Genomic DNA, 17,293 nt, shown 5'->3' with positions numbered 1-17,293 from the left:
CTACTTAAGTGCCTAAACTAGGCACCTAAGTTAACCTCAAACGTAGTACATGGCAGATCTGGTGTATTCTGCGTGGCAATTGCGAATATACACCGAACCATGCAGTGTTCTACCCCTATAGTATGGACCCAGTACAAGATCGAGAGATTTTCAGCCTTAAGGATGAGAGGGAAGGACGAGATCGAGAATTTTCACCTGGTTTTAGTTGATCGTGTCTGGAGGGCTGGATTGGAGTGGGCGGCTGGGGATGGGAAGGGTTAGGGTGTGGTTTGGGGTCGGAGCGCCCTATGGATCTGCCCTGGTTGCCATGGCAACCAGGGATGGCCGGCGACGGATGTCGGGGTTCGACGGATGGATCGGAGGCGTGGATCGGCTGGGTCGTGCGGGCAGCCGGTCTTCTGACAGTGCGGGCGGGTTTGCCACACACCGGACGTGCGGGCCGTGCTTTTGTGCGCTCGGACGTGGTCGTGCGGGCCGATCCCCGTCTATGCCGCACGAAGCGTGCGGGCGGGTTCCTATCGACGCCACACGTGTGGCAGTTATTCGGACCCATAAAAAATTGAGTATACCCTTATCCTTTCCGGACAGCGCCGGCCACAGGCCACAGCTCCTCCCACCGCCGCCATGGCCGCCACCGCCACGTCCCTAGGCCTCGCTCTCCACCGGCGAGACCACGACACTAGCTCCCACCGCCGCCCCGTCCCCTCCTCGTCCCTGACCTCTACCTCCGCCTTCCGCAGCCGCATCCGCAGGGCCAAGTGCAGCCGCAGGGCTGTGCCTCCACCGTCCGCCGCCGCCGCCGCCGCCGCCGGTGATCTGGAAGGTGAGGTCGTGCCCCGTGGCTACGCCGCTCTATTTCCATTTCTTTGGGTTCTGTACTAGGAAACGGGCTGCTCCCTTGCTTTCCGTTCAATTTACATGGAAATTGCTATTGCTGGTTCGACTGAAAGTCTGAAACCATCACACTAAGTCAGCTGCGTGCCATGTACGTCAGGGAATGCTTGTTAGATGGCCAATGATTTTGGTTCAATTTATAGTAAAACTGTCACATTTCCTCTTCATATTTTGAGTCTTTTGTCAGAAACACACAGCTCATTCATGGGTCTAGGGACCAAGAGCAGTACAATAGTAATGTAACAATTCACAGTTAGTAGTAATGTCTACTCCCTCCGTCCCATAATATAAGATCGTTTTGCAAGCTATTTTTTAGCTTGCAAAACGGCCTTATATTGTGGGACTGAGGGAGTAATTTCGAAGCAAGACAACAAAGTGACGAGCCAAGGTAAGGCTCTCCCCACTTGCTGGTTGACGACTGGCTGTGGTGACCGCCTGCGTCCCGCTTGCACCCTCATCCTGCTTGAGCAGTATGAGGTCACAGATGCCAATCGCCACTTTGGCGGTTCGGAGTTGCCGATGGCCCAGGCAGATGGGTAGTTCTTTTGTTGAATTGCTGCCTGTCAGCTTGTTGGATATATGGACTTATTAAGGATGTGTTGATTGCCTACTGGGTTTTTGGAGGGAGAGTAGGGTAGCAGGCTGTAATGTGAAATCCATACATTTAAGAAACTTTGATGCAATTGTCAGCATACTTCATACATGTGTATTGTAACTACTTGATTGCTGTTGTACACTAGGGCCATGCCCACACGTTGCTGTGGGTGTATTTACAATTAAGTAACCAAGTATGTTTATGAATAGTCTTAGTAATTTCTTGCCTCATGTATTCTCTTTAGCATGCATGTCTGTAATAGTTCAAAGATGGTTTGTTTCTGAAAAGAGGTTTTACTGTATTTTTCCAATGGTGCACACACCTTTCTTCTAACACTTCGAAACATAATTTTCAATGAGCAGTTGAGTACCAGTCTCAAGCAACTCCTCCAGGTTACCAAAAGAGAATTAAATTCTTGGGGCAGATTTTGATGTTATTCGGGAGTAACATTGACATATCTTGATGTTGATGTGATATCGGGAGCATTGCATGCTATGTAAGACAAGATGCTGACGAGAACCTTCCAGAACCGTTCAGTATATATTTCATTTAAACATTGAACTCGTGTGCCTCCATACCTAAATTGTCCATCGAGTATTGGTTTACTGCACAGATCTGTGTCGAACAGAGTACACATCCGGTCTTTATATGCATGACACGTCTTCTACTTCTATGTATGCATGAAGCTTATTTACTTCTATATATGAATGAAATGTTGTTTTCGAAGACAGAACGTTTCCGTTCAACATAGTCTTTCAGGCACCAACCTTCCAATTGTTTAGCAACAGTCCTTACATTCATTGTTTGCACCACACACAATGCATGAGTGCAGTAAATAGGAAATATTAATTAATTTACTGACTGTAATTCTAGGGGTGATGTGGCTTAATTAGGTTGCTGCAGTAGGAGTCACTTTTAGAATAAAGGGTGATATGTACACCCTTGTCATATGCCCCATCCTGGGTGAGCTCCATGTGAAAAAGTAGAGAGATAACCAAGAGTTTTTTGTATTATGAATGCCTGGGCTTTTAGTTATACTCCCTCCGTCCCGAATTACTTGTCACAGAAATGGATGTATCTAGACGTATTTTTAGTTCTAGATACATCCATTTCTGCGACAAGTAATTCGGGACGGAAGGAGTACCTGACAGTGTTATGCTAGTTGTCGAGAAAGTAAGCATATTACTTAAGCAAAGTTTATGCCTCATTCATCTTTGGTTATTGCAGGAAATGAAGTATTAGCAGGACAAACACTGAAGCATTCACTTAGCAACGAAATGCTGCCTTCATCAAGCACAAAAGCTACTTCCTCCATGGTTGACCATGTTTCTCTTAGCAGCCTCCACCACCACCCCAACAGCCAGTCTTCCTGTTTTGCTACCTCAAGACCAAACCATGACAATACCCATAAATACAACCACTCCCCAAGAATTCCTAGGCGGTCTCTCGTCTTACTCCCTGCTTCCTCTCTTCTCCTCTCCGCCTCCTCCTCCTTTGCCATAGACAATGCAAACGCTCCATCCTCATCCACAGTTGACACCACCATCACCGACCGCATATTCATGGACTTTAGCATTTGTCCAAGCTTCTTTAGCAATGACCGCACGTTAGGAGCTGAACTTGCTTCTTGCCCTGATTCCGAGCCCCTCGGACGTGTAGTCTTTGGTCTCTATGGTCGGCTACTCCCGATCACTACTGCCAACTTCAAAACTACCTGCACTGCTTCTGCATATCGAGGCACACTTGTCCACAAGGTGCTTCAAGGTCAGTTCTTTGCTGCTGGCCGACAAGGTTCTCGGCGTGATAAGGGTGTGGTCCAACCTCCCTCAAAGCTTGTGAGAAATGTTGAGACTGTTGATCCTAAAGCGTATCAACTAAGACATACAAGGCCTGGCACCCTATCCTTGTGTCTTGAGCAGAATGACGACGACGATAGCATCAAACTCAGCCCCAATTATCACAATGTTGAATTCCTGGTGACCACAGGGCCAGGGCCCTGTCCAGAGCTTGATGATCAGAACATTGTCTTTGGAACTGTATTAGAAGGTGAGTACTTCTCTCAGAATTACTTGTATGAGATGGTTATCACAGATTCTGTGTTGAATGTCTTGCAAGAATTTGATATCGGGACCTTCAATTTTCAATAACATGCACTTCGTGAACCAGCTATGTTATGTGGAATTTGACTAATGACTGGTCTACTAATGACAGGGTTGGTAAGACTAAGAGCAAAATGTAGCCTTGCTAGAGTAGGATTTCTAAACATGAACCTTCCGGTGATATACTGTTACAAGCTTTGTTTACATCCCATCTGTACATGTCATAGATTATTCAGAAAAGCATCCATGTCATCAATCAATGAATCAATGTCTACCTTAGTTCTTCCCAACAGCAAGCCATAACATCCTCATCTTTGCTGCATACACCTTAGCTTATCCTGTGATTTAAAAATTAGTTTTGTTATCTAGCTTGAGCATGCCCCATCGGCGTTATCTGCCGGTTTGGCATCGCAAGGGCCTGCAACAGGTTGATTCACTCTCCCATATGGTGTTTGTGTTGGTGATAGACACACTAAACAAGTTGTTGTCCAAGGCTGAGCTTGGGTTGCTCCGCCGCCTAGTACCCCGGAATTTGACTGCGAGCGTCTCACTTTAAGAAGAAGGGCTGTCATCTTCTGCCACCTGGATAGAGCAGGGTTGCTCATTGTTCGCAGCATACTTGCGATCTTTGGGCTTCCCACCAATTTTGACAAGTGCTCAGTGTCCCCCATTGGATGTTCGGACGAGGAGGCCCTGGAGGCAGCATCGGTCATGGAGTGTCAGCTAGCTCCCTCTGATCAGATAGCTCGGGACCCCTCTCGCGCTAAGCAGGTTATTGAGTGAGCCGCTCCAGCCCTTGGTTGCAGGCCACTCTGCCTAGGAGACTTAGATATATCGGACTTCTCCCGTGATGAACGGGAGGTGTTTGCCGCATCCACCAACATAGTGGTTGGGGATGGAGCATCTACCTTATTATTGGAGGATCTTTTGTTGGATGGGCGCACTATTTCAGAGTTCGCGTGTGAGCTCTTTCTCCTGCTCTCAGGGCGCACTAGGAAAAGAAGGGGCACAGTTAGGGAGGCCTTTACCGACCGTCGTTGGATGTCAGACATCCCTTTGGCAGTATATCCAGGTTAGGTGAATGGTGCGCGGGGTGGTGCTTTCCACCTCACCAGATGTGAGCAGTGGCGGCGGACACCGAGCAGTCAGTACACATCCAAGACCTGGCATGGCGCCCTCTTTCATGGGTTGGTCGGTTCGAGCTCTTGAAAGTTGAAGTGGAAGTCTTCCCTCCCCCCACGCTAATTCGTGTGGCTCGGCTGTCAGGACCGCTGAGAGACTGTAGAGACGTGGCCTGCAGCATGCACCTAGCTAATGTGCTCTGTGACCAGTCGGACGAGACGATGGGTCACCTCACGGGTTGCTCCTTCTGGCTTACGATGTGGCACGAGGTGCTCCCCTCGATCTGACTGACGGCGTGTCCCTCGCTGCAGGCACTATTTTGTGGACTGGGGGCAACTCACATGCCATTCCATCCAGACTGCTGTTAGAAAGGGCACGTCCCCCTTCATCATGTTGATAGCATGGTATTCAAATTTTCGGATAACGGATCCTTCTAATCCAGTCTATCTGGAAACATCGTAACGTGATCATCTTCGACAACGCTCAGCTCAGTTTAGCTGGTCTCCTTGACACTATCAAGTCGGAAGCTAGGCAAGGGCGGGTGCGAGGGGTCTTGCAGCGTTGGTACCAGCAGGGCGGCGCCTAACGTTTAGTGGCGTCGTGTTGTAGTTTTGGGTGTCTCTCAGCTTTGGACTTGTACAAACTCTTCTTCCTATCAATACATCGAGACGCAAAGCTTTTGCATTTTCTCAAAAGAAAAAAACATAACGGATAACATCACCCAAAAATAATTTGGTTTTGGTTGGCTAAATGAAGACATCTCTTTTTATTCAAAGAATTTTGAAGACATATCTAGTTCAATAGTATTCTTAAACTTAGGGCTTGTTTGGGACTGCTCAGCTTCACCAAAATCAGTTTCACTCCACTAAATTCACTTTGGAGTAGTTTCATACAGAAGTTGTAGCACTACCAAAGAGAATGTTTGGCTTCCATGTAGCTCCAGCTTCAAGAATGGAAAATTTGGTGGAAAGGATCTATTTGATTGGATGAGGGGGGAGAAACGAAGGGGTATCCACTTACTGGTGGCAGTGGTAGGTAATTTCCCCCCAACTCCAGCTTCTAGAGTTTTTTGGAGCACCCCCTCAAGAGCTTCATAAAAAACTGGGAGTTATAACCCAGATTCTAGTTTTTTTGTGGAGTGGCAATATTGTGGAGCTACCCCGTTTGGCTTGTCTTTTCTGAAGTGAAGCTGAATTTTAAGGAGCAGAGCAGTCCCAAACAGGCTCTTACTGCCTCCCGTCGGCAAACCTCATGCCCGCCAACGCTAACTCCCATGTCCGCCTCAGTTACGCAAGTGCAATGCTGTCTGCTTGCTTGAATCTTTTCTTCACTGTTCAACTTATCGAAATTTACAGGTTACATTTTGTCTAATGCACATATGTTACATGTACCTGACGAAGTGTAGGTTAATATACTTAAGATCTTTTTATTTCTATAGTTAATTATAACTTCTGGAGTGCTGAAGAGACTGTTCCAGAGACTGTTCACGCCTCTTATCTGCTAGTATATTGCATGCTTACATGCCATAGTCACCACAAAGGCACATGTTTGTTTTATTAAAAATAACTGACAATTAAGTTGGTTGGTGTATGTTACCTATTACATGCAATTATCAATCTTTTCCTTTACTGGACATGCATTATTTGCAATTTTGCAGAACTTCTGAAATGCCCCAGCATATCGTAGAGCATCCTCGTGCTCTTTTATGAACTGCCGGGTCCTTCTCGTTATTTATAATAAAAAGATGGAAGCAACCAAGTTTATTTACCCTTTGTTCTGATGTTCGTTTCATTTATCATGTAGGAATGGACGTTATCTCCAGCATTGCAACCATCCCTACCTATAAACCAGGTGAAAGGATCCAATTCTTCAATGATTTTGCACAGCTGATTGGCGATGAAAGAGCTCAATCTGCTAGAGCCATGTGGGATCGCCCACAGAAAACTGTGTATATCAGCGGTTGTGGGGAGCTGAAAGTGACCAAGCCATCCCTTTCCCCTCCTAGCTTGCCATGACAAGTACTGTATAGATGCCATTTTCGTGTAATTACTATTCCATGTAGCTGTATCTCTACCTATAATATGATATTCTGTATCTTACATAAAAAAATGAAAACCAATACCTCCACCCACTGGACGCTGTGCCGTATTTTCCCTCCTCACCACAGACCGGGCTGTAAGTATGGCTGGTCAGTGCTGACATATCACCACTGACAGGAAGCCGAAGCGACCGGTTAGTGATGGGTCTCACCAAGGAGGGGACAAACGACTCATCACTGGCTAGTCGGCTAGTGGCTTGTCAGTGTTTACTTACTTGAATAGCCCTCCCAGACTCATCACTAACCGGTCATGGCCGGCCCGTCAGTGATGAACGCTACCACTGACAGGCGGCCTTGAGCCGTCATTGTTGAAGTGATTTGTAGTAGGGAGTCAACAACATGATGATCAAAGGTGTCCTATTTGTCACATTTGACAGAGCCTTGCAGATAGCAGCAATATCCACCATGAACAACAGATCCCCACCACAAAGGAAAACATAAAACCAGGAAAAGGCTTGCCAAATAGGGGAAGGGCAGCAGCAGCTGGCATCCAGAAGACCAGAACAACTTCAACAGAACCCCAAACCACCCTAACAGCGAGGCAGGTAAAAAAAAGAGATGTCTAGCAGTTTCAGTTCGATCATTGCCAGTCCAATTCGGCTTATGCATATTTTCTCTAGTAAGCATCGAGTCTTTAGAGGCATTTTCGTACGCCAGATCCATCTATAATGAGATCCTGCAGCATCTATACATAGACGGAGAAAAAGAAGGGGAAAAAATGCTACTGATACTTGGACTTAGACAGTAGTGAGTAGTGTCAGGTTCATCAGGAAAATTCCTGGAAGTAGAATGATAAAAAATTAATGCCATTCAATTATTCCAATAGTCATCAGGAAAATTCCTGGAAGTCAAGTGATCGACAATCAACGCCATTCCATAATTCCAATAGCCACCAGGAAAATTCCTGGAAGTCAAATGATCAACGATTAAGGCCATTCCCTTATTCCACTGGTCATCAGGAAAATTCCTGGAAGGCAAATGATCAGCAATGCCATTCCATACCATATTGTTTCAATAGTCATCAGGAAAATTCCTCGAAGACAAGAGCGCCATTCCTCTGTTCCAACAGTTCAGCTCAAGGTGACGCCTGAAAGGGATGTTCGGGCTGCAATTCATGCGACCTGTAATGGTACATTTTTGTTTTTGACAAATGTCAGAATGCACATGAATTTTTCGAAGAAACTTTCCTAGTAGCAAAATCTACATCCGTAAATTTAAGAAAGGATTTGAACTTATGCATGCAGGTTTTCATAAGTTGCTACAACTGCACAACTGCAGTTCACATCCTTAAAAGGATTACTGCCTTAGTTCAGAGCGAAACACTGAAACCACATTAAAGGGATACAGCATTTCATAACTTGACCAACAATGATTCTATGCAACATTCCGAGAAGTTTCATAATAAGCCAACTTAGTTGAAGTTTTCCATCAACAAAAGTCAAGCATGATTACAACTTGGTACTCTGATAAGGAAACCTAATAAGAAGTTATAAACTGATCTCTACACCAGCTTCTTCCAATTATTGCTGAAGCACACTGATACTATGAACAAACACTCTCTCTTTGCACCTTCTCAAATTCTTCGGCAACAAGGAGAAAACCAGAGCAGCATATCATCTCAGAATGACGCCTGCTTCATGAAAATTAAGACTTCTACACCCATTTCTTCAGCAGCTAAGCAAGCGAAACCAGATCAAATATCTATCATCAGCCATGGGAACCTAGCTATATATGCCGACCAGGCGACTTCAGCGGTCGCTGTTTCCTTCTAGATAATGGGAGCTTTACTCGCTTCGGTTATCTTACCAACATAACATATATACTTTCCATCCTACTCTACTATGATCTCAGGTAGTTTCAACATGCTGTGGCTGCAGCAGCTGCGCGCCCTAGTCCTGCAACACCTGCGGACTATTCCGGTACGACCAACCGGCCAGCTTGAACAAACTTCTTTGCCCTTGCTTTCACATCCCTTGCTGCTCACCGTACTGTGACAGTTTCCCCTGCTGCAATCTGTCGGAGCCGGGACGTGATCCTTGACCTTCAGGTGATGCCCACACGCTTCCTCTTTGTGCTCTTTGATGCACTGGATCTCCTGCTCATGGTGATCAGGCAATGCGCTCTCGATAGATATCGACAGCTCTGGAACTGGATCAGCCGCACTGTCGTCATGCTTATGGCCATGGCAGGAATGCGCATCTGCGACATGCACTGTTTGCTCTTCATCACAGCAATGATGCTCATGGTTCTGGTCGTGGCAAGCATGCTCAGTGGCACAAAGCAAGCTGATTGGTTCTTCACAGTGCTTGTGATCATGGCAATCATGCTCATCGGCAGAATGTGAACTGTTGGGTTCTTGGTGGTGGTTATGTTCATGGTCATGGCAATCATGCTTGTTCGCAGTGGGGTGAGGGTTGCAGATGTTGTGGGTATGGGCATGACCATGGGAAACATGCTTGCTTGTGACCATCTGGCTGCTCGTCTCTTTGCAGTGGCTATGGCCATGTCCATGATCATGGCAGCCATGCTTGTCTGTGGAATGCAGGTTGCTCGGCTCTTTGTGGTGGTCATGCTCATGGTGATGATCATGGCAGCCATGCTTGCCTGTGGAATGCAGGTTGCTAGGCTCTTTGTGGTGATCATGCTCATGGTGATGATCATGGCAAGAAGAATGCTTACCTGCAGATACATGCTCATGGTGGTGACCATCGGAGCAGTGGTGGGAAGTACCATGCCCATGCTTTCTTGAGTGAGAAGAAGCACAGGATTTCTTCGCCACCTTTCCACTGCCTTTCTCCCTCAGTAGCAGCATGCTGTACATGATCACCAGCAAGCATGTGCCAACATCAGCAAGGACTGCTGCCCAAATAAGCGGATGCCCGGCAAACGCAAGCCCAACAATTGCAAGCTTCGTGGTCACCGAGAAGACAATGTTCACGACGATGGTCCGGTGTGTCCTCCTGGCCAGCTTGATTGCCTTTGGGATCCTGCGGATGTCATTCGACATCAGAGTAATGTGACTCGTCTCCATTGCGACAGCTGAACCGGACACGCCCATGGAGACTCCAACATCAGCCTTAGCCAATGCCGGGGCATCATTCATGCCGTCGCCAATCATCAGTGTAGGGCCATCTCCTGCCTTCAGTTCATCTACAATTCTCACTTTGTCTTCAGGCAGAAGTTCAGAGTGAACCTCAGCCAGGATGTTCCCCAGCTGCCACAAAAGGTAAAGAAACAGCAAAATCAGAAGGTGTTGCATTTGTATCCACTAGAGAAAGGAAAATACAAAACAATAAGATCCACCTATTCTCCAGAAGAAAAAGAAGAAATCATTACCTGGTTCTGTGCATATGTGGCAGCGGCAGTACTATCGCCAGTAAGCATCACTGACTTGATGCCCAGTGATCTCAACTCCTTGATGGCCTCGGCTGCCCCAGTTCGGCAAGAATCCGAGAGGCTGAATACCCCAATCAATTCCTTGTTGCAGGCCACATATCCGATGGTAACTCCTTTCATGTGTTCTACTATGTCTGGAACTAGAACAAAAAAAGTTGCACATGATCAGTTAACAGCTCAAGATTTCAACAGAAAACTGTGTTTCGATTGAACAAAATAGAAGAATGAAGCAAAATATCCTGCAAATAGCGCTAATTTCAGTAACTTCATGCATGGGTAGGTTTATCTCTTACTAAACAGAAAGTTCAATGGTAAATAGCAAAAGAATGTTGCCAACATTGAATATGTAAATGCTGAGTTCAGATTTCACCAACCTGTTTGACACGATGCCCTTGCCAAGATCCTTTTGTTCCCAACATATACGCCCTCTCCATCAATTTCACCGTAAATCCCCTCGCCAGGATAGATTTGAAACTCAGCAACATTTTCTGATTTTGGCTCTACAGAGTTTGATTGAGCATAACCAACAAGAGCAGATGCCATTGGGTGGCTCGACCTGCTCTCGATGCTTGAAACCCTGCAACAATCATGAAATTAAAATACTACAGGAAGATCGAAGCACATAATGTCTTTGAAGAACTTTGAACATTCTGATATGGAAGCCACACTCACCAGTAAACAAGTTGTTGCTTCGAAACACGCTCACCAACTGTCTGAAACTCCTCGACAGAGAACTCTCCCCTAGTGATTGTACCAGTCTTGTCGAAGGCAGCAACTTTGATACTGGCCAAGGACTCAAGGACATCCCCTCCTTTGATGAGGAGCCCCGTCCTCGCGGCCCTCAGTAGCGCGCAGAAGGTTGCCACGGGTGTGGACAGCACCAGAGCGCATGGACAGGCACTCACCAGGAGAACTAGGGCCAGTTCAAACCAGTGTCTTAGGTTGCGTGCTTTGACACACACAGGGATCACTGCCACTGCGGCAGACATGAAAATAACAGCTGCGAGGTGCAACCAAAGATCACAGTAAGTAAAACAAATCCGATCCGAAATTGTCCATGACTAAATTTTCGCTACAGGCATAGTCTCTTCCATCTGGCTTACCGGGTGTGTAGTACTTGGCGCAAGTGTCGATCAACCTCTGCGTACTGGATCGACTGTTTTGGGCTTCTTCAACGAGCCTTGCCATTTTGGCCACCGCAGAGTTGTCGGCCATAGCAGTTGTCCTCACAGAAATGTAACCTGACAGATCACCAATATAGAATCAGTGATCAGAGGTGCATTTTAAGCATCGCGGTAAATGTCGATTCCAGTGGCAATGTAGTATGTATTACCATCTATGTTGAGCGTGCCAGCCCAGACCTGGGAGTCTGTCTGCTTGGACACTGGGAAGGATTCCCCAGTGAGGGTGCTCTCGTCGACCTCACTCCGTCCATCAACAACAACACCGTCGATCGGCACGACTTCCCCTGCCTTGACAGCTATTACTGTATTGATCTTCACATCCTGGGTAGCAACCACCTGCCCAGTCTCCGCTAGAACCGCATTTTGTGGTGCCATGCTCATTAGTGACGACATGCCAGCAGTGGCCTGCATGTCAAAAGAGTATTTAATCAGATTTTTTCAGGGACAAAGTAGTGCAAAAAAAAAATATTGCCAATTTAGACATAGTTAATGATTTCTGTTGCTTTTTTAGAAGACATTACTTTTAGTGGTTGCCTTCAGCTCATCATCTTACCAAAATTATTGGCGTGGCTTTCACTAATCATGTTTTACACCTAGATATGAGTGTATATGCATGTTTGAGTCCACTAGATATAAAGTTCATTAGTCTATTGGATGATAATTGAAAGCTGATGTTATGCTAAAAAGGTGATACAATCAGCGAAACGGGCTGGCTCTATTCCAACCTACTACGTACGCCTAGAATGGCAGACCAAAATATGTTCACACGTCTATCAGTGGGGCTAGTGCACATCAAAATCAACATGCCTTGTTATGCTGCATCAGCATGAATATGTGCTCCTAGCCGCGCCTTGTCGAAAAAAAAAAACTACCTTTCCTGGTAAGTGGGATCATGAGAGGACCTCACAGCTCTGATCTCTTAGGTGAAAGGAATTTGTGGACAACATACCTTGCCGCAGGCCCTGGTCTCGAGCCATTCGGCTATGGTGAAGAGGAAGACAATGAACCCGGCCTCAGAATAGTCCTTGAGAGCTATGGCCCCAGCAACTGCAAACAAAGCAAGTAAAACAAGTGAGCCATTGGCTATTCAATTGCCACCATCCATTTCCTGCCAAAATTGCCACAATTTATGGGACGGCAGAGCACCTAAAAGGAAATGGCTGTAAATATGTGACGATGACAAGATACCGTTCCTCCAAGACGAGTAGATTAAGCCAACAAGTCAGTGCCAACAGGTATATAGTTTTTTACGGAAAGTGGTGATTATATATACACACAGACTACAAGTTCCCTAGATACAACTTTCCTTTTATATTACCACTGCAAATAGAAACTGACACCTACTCTCATAATTAAGTCTCCATCAAAAGATCTGAGATGCTGACACATTTTTATCTGCTGATCTGAACAGAAATTTTGTTTTCTAGCATAGTATTATAGAATACATAAACAAATATAAATTCTGACCAAAGTTCCTATGCTGATCCTTTCATGAATCTGAGCAATCTTGACAGCACAAAAATCAGAACGCTAGAAAGACCGATTTGAGCAAAGTGTTGCTTATTCTAAGTGGAATCCGATACCCTATCTGAGATGCGACATCGCCACATGGAGAGGGAAGGAAGCAGATTTTTGTCCATTTGGCATAAACCTTAGCATCAGAGCAAACCTATCCCTTTGGTGCAGTTCAAAGTGGGGGGGTCCCTACAGGAACAACACCAAGGGGAAAGTTTCAGCAAGTGAGACATAAGCTTTTAGTAGTATCTTTCCAGAGCCTGTTTTCCCACTAGGCTAAGCACCCACCATGCATACTGGTGCAAGGAAGCAACCTGTATTGACCCCAGTTTCCTGGGTGACTTTTTTGCCTTTTTTTCAGCGATGTTTAACACCTAACAACATCATCAGTACTTCCAATGATTCAGTCTGTGGTTTTTCGTTAATTAACTAGGCAACTCTCTCCTGCTTAATTAATCGATGAGGCAAAGTTTTTGCCTCCGTTTAAAAAAAAATGTTTCCCCGGAGTGGTAGCGGGTGTTGAGCGTATACGAAGCGACAGAAGATAGGGACATAAAATTTCTTCTAGAACAAGGCCCTGATTGGCATGGCGGTGGACTTATAAAATTACTCATGTCTTCCTCTCTTTTGAATTTTTGATGTGGTAACCAGTTCAAAGCATTTTTTAATTCAGATGTATAAACAAAATCTTACCAGGAGTGGTAAGGATTCCTCTGCCAAACTAGCAGATTCTGCACGAGTTAAACACATCGCGTTCGCGCACCACAACTACCTAGGCAATTTATTTATTCTTTTAGAAAATGGATGAGCTTTATTTTTTTGCAACTAGGCTATTTGGGGTGTGTGTGTGTGTGTGTGTGTGTGGTGGGGGGAGGGGGGGACCCAAAGATTCATGAGAGTAAGGATACACCATAACTGCATGAATCTAACAGGAAAAAGGCAAGCCCAGTGACATGAAACATATGTTGTGTGTGTGTGTGCAGGCTACAGATCACATGCTGAGTTTACAGAAAGTGGTGATTATATACACACAAAATTATGACTGTGAATAGAAACTTGGACCCCTCCTCTCATAATTGAGTCCATCAAAAGATTTGAGACGCTGGCACATTTTGATCTGCTGGTCTGAACAGACAATTTGTTTTCTAGCAATAGTAGTGGGGAAAGAAAAACTCTGTTCAAGTTCCTTTCATGAAACTGAGGTATCTTGACAGCCAGAACTCTAGAGAGACCGAGCAAAGTTTGCTCATTCAAAGTGGAATCTGGGATGCGACATCGCCACATGGGGAGGAAAGGAAGTGGATTTCTGTCCATTCAGCATAAAACACTAGCATCGCAACAACCTAGCGTTTTGGCTACAGGAACACCACCACCAATCTAGATGTGCCATAGACAGACTCGATCCAGAACTCCCAGGGGGGTTCTGGATGGGTTTCTGGGAAGTTTCAGCAAGCGAGACATCGCAAGCTCTGAGTATCTTTCCAGAGCCTGTTTTGGTTCTGCTCTCCCACAATAGCCAGCTAAGCACCCACCATGCATGCTGGCACTGGTGCAAGGAAGCAACCTGCCTTGACCGTAGTTTCCTGGGCGACTCTTATTTTCGGCATATTGGCACCACTGCTAACAACAACACCATCAGTTGTTCCAGTGATTCGGGTCTTTGGTTGAATGTGTTCTCCCCCGATCCAAAGTGCTAGCGATCGTTGCGTCAGCGTCGTCTACGAAGGTAAGATAACGACACGAATTTTCTAGGATTTTTCCATGTAGTAACTACTAGTTCAAAGATTTTTTGTTAACTCAGATGTAAAAAGCAAAAAAAACTTGCCAGAATTAGCAAGGATTCCTCTGCCTAACTAGATTCGGCACGAGCCAAGCACGGCACCTTATGCTCTGCACCTAGCATGGCTTTTTTTTGTTTATTTATTTTTAGAAAATGGATGAGCTTTTATTTCACTTGGCTTCCTCTGCAAGTAGCCAGGCTAAGTGGGGTGACCCAAAGATTCATGAATTTAAGGATATATACAACATGACTGCATAATATTAATATTAATCGCATGCTATGAATCTAGACAGAAAAAAAAGGCAAGCCCAGTCACGTGAAACACATGCTCATCAGAATGAACATCAGCATCAGAATGGTTCAGAAGGTGGCAAGCGTTGGCCTTACCTGCGATGAGCATGAGTATGTTGACGTCCATGGTGCGCCGCCGGAGCGCGGCGACGCTCCTGAGCACGATGGGCGGCAGGCCGGCAGCCGCCCCCGCCACGGCGAACCACTTGAGCGGCCGCCAGAAGTGCTCGAAGAGCGAGACGACGAGAAGGACCCCGCAGACGAGCACGTACGGGCTGGGCCATTTGTTGGACACCTTGCTCTGCCCGGCGCCGCCGTAGGCCCGCACCGACGCCTCCAGCCTCGCCCCGTTCAGCGCCCTGACTGCAGGATTGGATGTTTTTGTTTTGATACAGTTCAGAACTTGCAGTTTCAGATAATATATTTATTGAATAAATAATGGTTAGGTAAACACTTGTGAAATCCATACTGTAATAATAATCAGATTTTTTTTTGTGAACCAACACATTTGGCAAAAAACTAGACTAAAAATCAGTACAAAAACCAAGGACTTGACCAGAACGGAAAGCGCATAAGAAATTCAGAGAGAAGAAAGGTCGTTTAGAAAAGAACTAGTGACTTTGCGTGATCCTTCACGAGGTTCGATATGTTCTCCCGTCGCTGCAACTGCAAGTAAACAAAGTTCGGGTACGATTTCTTTTTTAAAGTCCAAACCCCGTACCCCAGAACTCCGGCGACGGTGAAGTTGGTTCACGTCGGCGGTCGGCCAGTTTTAAAATCCAGAACCATCCGGCCCAGGGCCGTCGTCATCGGAATTTATGAGGCGGCAGGCAGCACGTTACTGCTACCAGAAAGGCCGGATTAGTTTTTCAGTTTTTATTATCCGGTTGCAACGGCGACTCCGGTCTGCTCTGCTCCAGTTGTCCGAAGTCCAGCGACTCCAGCCCCCGGCGAGTCAAAATCCAATTAAAAACCACGGATTACAGGGAAAAGTTAGTGATGAAGGGCGAAAGCCGGCGGTTTTCACCGGAGCCCACGGAGTAACGGCGACACAAACGAGGAACTACACGTCTGACATGCAAGGAAGACGACAGTTGGATGACCGGGTCACGAGGGCCCGCCGGCCGGGATGGCGGAGGGATCTCGGGGGAAAGCGGGAGGGGGTTGCATGCGTGTGCGCGTGTGCTTACCGATCTGGGCCGTGGAGATTGCGGCGGCGTCGTGGAGGACGATGACGGTCCGGGAGGGCACGACGACGGTGACCTTGTGCACGCCGGCGAGCGGCTCGAGCAGCTTCTCCACTAGCGGCACCTCCGACGGGCAGCAGATGCCCAGCACGTCGAAGTAGCTCTTCTCCAGCTTGCCCGCCGGCGCCGCCGAGTCCCCCATCGCTCCCTCTCCGTACACTTGTTCGCTCCCAGTCCCACTTCTTTGCGCGCCTCTCTCACCTCCCTCTGCCTGCGCGCGACACGGCAGCAAGAAGAGTTAGAGGAGCGGAGCAGAGCAATCTTGGCGTGCGGTGTTGGTGATGTATGTATGGTGGTAGGTTCGGAGGCGCTTCTAGAAATTTAATATCCCTGGATTCCGCGCGCCCGCCATTAACTGGCCAGCCCACCTACCTCGCGACGGCGGGAAGCGCGGAGCGGAAGAAGAAGAAGGAGACGAGGAGGATGGTGGTGATGCAGAGGCAGAGGAGGGGAGCGGGTATATAACGCGGAGCGGAGCAGGAAACGGTGCGGGCAGGCGTAGGACGGGGAGAAGGACGCGCACTGGGATTCCGGGGGAGCCTACCAGCAGTGCCCAGTCCACTGGGATTCCTGGGGAGTACAACACGGATTGGACGGAGGGATGGGGAGGGAGAGGCGTGATGAACTGCGGTTAGGGGTGCGTGCGTGCGTGATCCCGGCCGGAAAGCCGAGGGAGACGGCTTATGGGGAAGGGAAGGGAAGGGAAGGGAAGGTTTGGTTCGGAGGCCCGGGTTGATTAACCGCCTCGCCCGCCTCATGTAAACGCAAGCCTCCCCCGTGGCTACATCAACCGCCTCGTCCTTTTAGTTTCCGTTTGGACCACGCCTAGTTTTAAGCCTGTCTTTTTCTGCACTATATCTTCTTCTCTACAGGGAGGACCCTTCCAAGTGTTTCTTTTAGAATGCCAAAGTTACCCAATAAATGTACTCCCTCAGTCCCAAAATAAGTGTCTTAAGCTTAATACAAGTTTGTACTAGAGCTAATACAAAGTTGAGACACTTATTTTAGGACGGAGGGAGTAGTTTTAAATATTTTGAGACGTTTGGGCTAAAATGAAAGCCCACTCTATGGC

At 46.9% G+C, this 17,293-nt stretch overlaps 2 protein-coding genes across 4 annotated transcripts; one reads left to right on the top strand and one right to left on the bottom strand.

The window, feature by feature from the left end:
- The first annotated feature begins 533 nt into the window (after positions 1-533).
- Positions 534-6,798, top strand: LOC123158901 (peptidyl-prolyl cis-trans isomerase CYP28, chloroplastic). 2 transcript variants are annotated; one of them, XM_044576715.1, is made up of 4 exons: positions 571-823; positions 1,852-1,985; positions 2,717-3,535; positions 6,514-6,798. In XM_044576715.1, the coding sequence occupies exons 3-4, from the start codon at positions 2,767-2,769 to the stop codon at positions 6,723-6,725; spliced, it is 981 nt and encodes a 326-aa protein (XP_044432650.1). In that variant the 5' UTR covers positions 571-823; positions 1,852-1,985; positions 2,717-2,766; the 3' UTR covers positions 6,726-6,798. The 2 variants fall into 2 exon arrangements, with proteins under 2 accessions (XP_044432649.1, XP_044432650.1); XM_044576714.1 differs by lacking the exon at positions 1,852-1,985 and having other exon boundaries at positions 534-823.
- Positions 6,799-8,141: 1,343 nt separating this feature from the next.
- Positions 8,142-16,892, bottom strand: LOC100136970 (cadmium/zinc-transporting ATPase HMA2). 2 transcript variants are annotated; one of them, XM_044576712.1, is made up of 10 exons: positions 16,594-16,892; positions 16,165-16,432; positions 15,071-15,337; positions 12,338-12,435; positions 11,538-11,793; positions 11,308-11,445; positions 10,877-11,204; positions 10,579-10,781; positions 10,145-10,344; positions 8,142-10,022 (listed from the first exon to the last, which is right to left on the bottom strand). In XM_044576712.1, the coding sequence occupies exons 2-10, from the start codon at positions 16,361-16,363 to the stop codon at positions 8,640-8,642; spliced, it is 3,072 nt and encodes a 1,023-aa protein (XP_044432647.1). In that variant the 5' UTR covers positions 16,364-16,432; positions 16,594-16,892; the 3' UTR covers positions 8,142-8,639. The 2 variants fall into 2 exon arrangements, with proteins under 2 accessions (XP_044432647.1, XP_044432648.1); XM_044576713.1 differs by lacking the exon at positions 16,594-16,892 and having other exon boundaries at positions 16,165-16,559.
- Between the last annotated feature and the right edge of the window lie 401 nt (positions 16,893-17,293).

Source organism: Triticum aestivum, chromosome 7B, assembly GCF_018294505.1.
Source record: "Triticum aestivum cultivar Chinese Spring chromosome 7B, IWGSC CS RefSeq v2.1, whole genome shotgun sequence".
In the NCBI taxonomy this organism is placed as follows: Eukaryota; Viridiplantae; Streptophyta; class Magnoliopsida; order Poales; family Poaceae; genus Triticum; species Triticum aestivum.
The sequence above is the reverse complement of the archived record's forward strand: the minus strand, read 5'-3'. Positions and strand labels throughout refer to the sequence as shown.

Coding starts and splice junctions, on each gene's coding strand:
- LOC100136970 (XM_044576712.1), bottom strand. CDS start 16,363: ATGGGGGACTCGGCGGCGCCGGCGGGCAAGCTGGAGAAGAGCTACTTC. Junction 15,338..16,164: donor AATCTCCACGGCCCAGATCG/GTAAGCACACGC, acceptor CCAATCCTGCAG/TCAGGGCGCTGAACGGGGCG. Junction 11,446..11,537: donor TGGCACGCTCAACATAGATG/GTAATACATACT, acceptor GTGATCTGTCAG/GTTACATTTCTGTGAGGACA.
- LOC123158901 (XM_044576714.1), top strand. CDS start 625: ATGGCCGCCACCGCCACGTCCCTAGGCCTCGCTCTCCACCGGCGAGAC. Junction 824..2,716: donor CGCCGCCGGTGATCTGGAAG/GTGAGGTCGTGC, acceptor TGGTTATTGCAG/GAAATGAAGTATTAGCAGGA. Junction 3,536..6,513: donor CTTTGGAACTGTATTAGAAG/GTGAGTACTTCT, acceptor TTTATCATGTAG/GAATGGACGTTATCTCCAGC.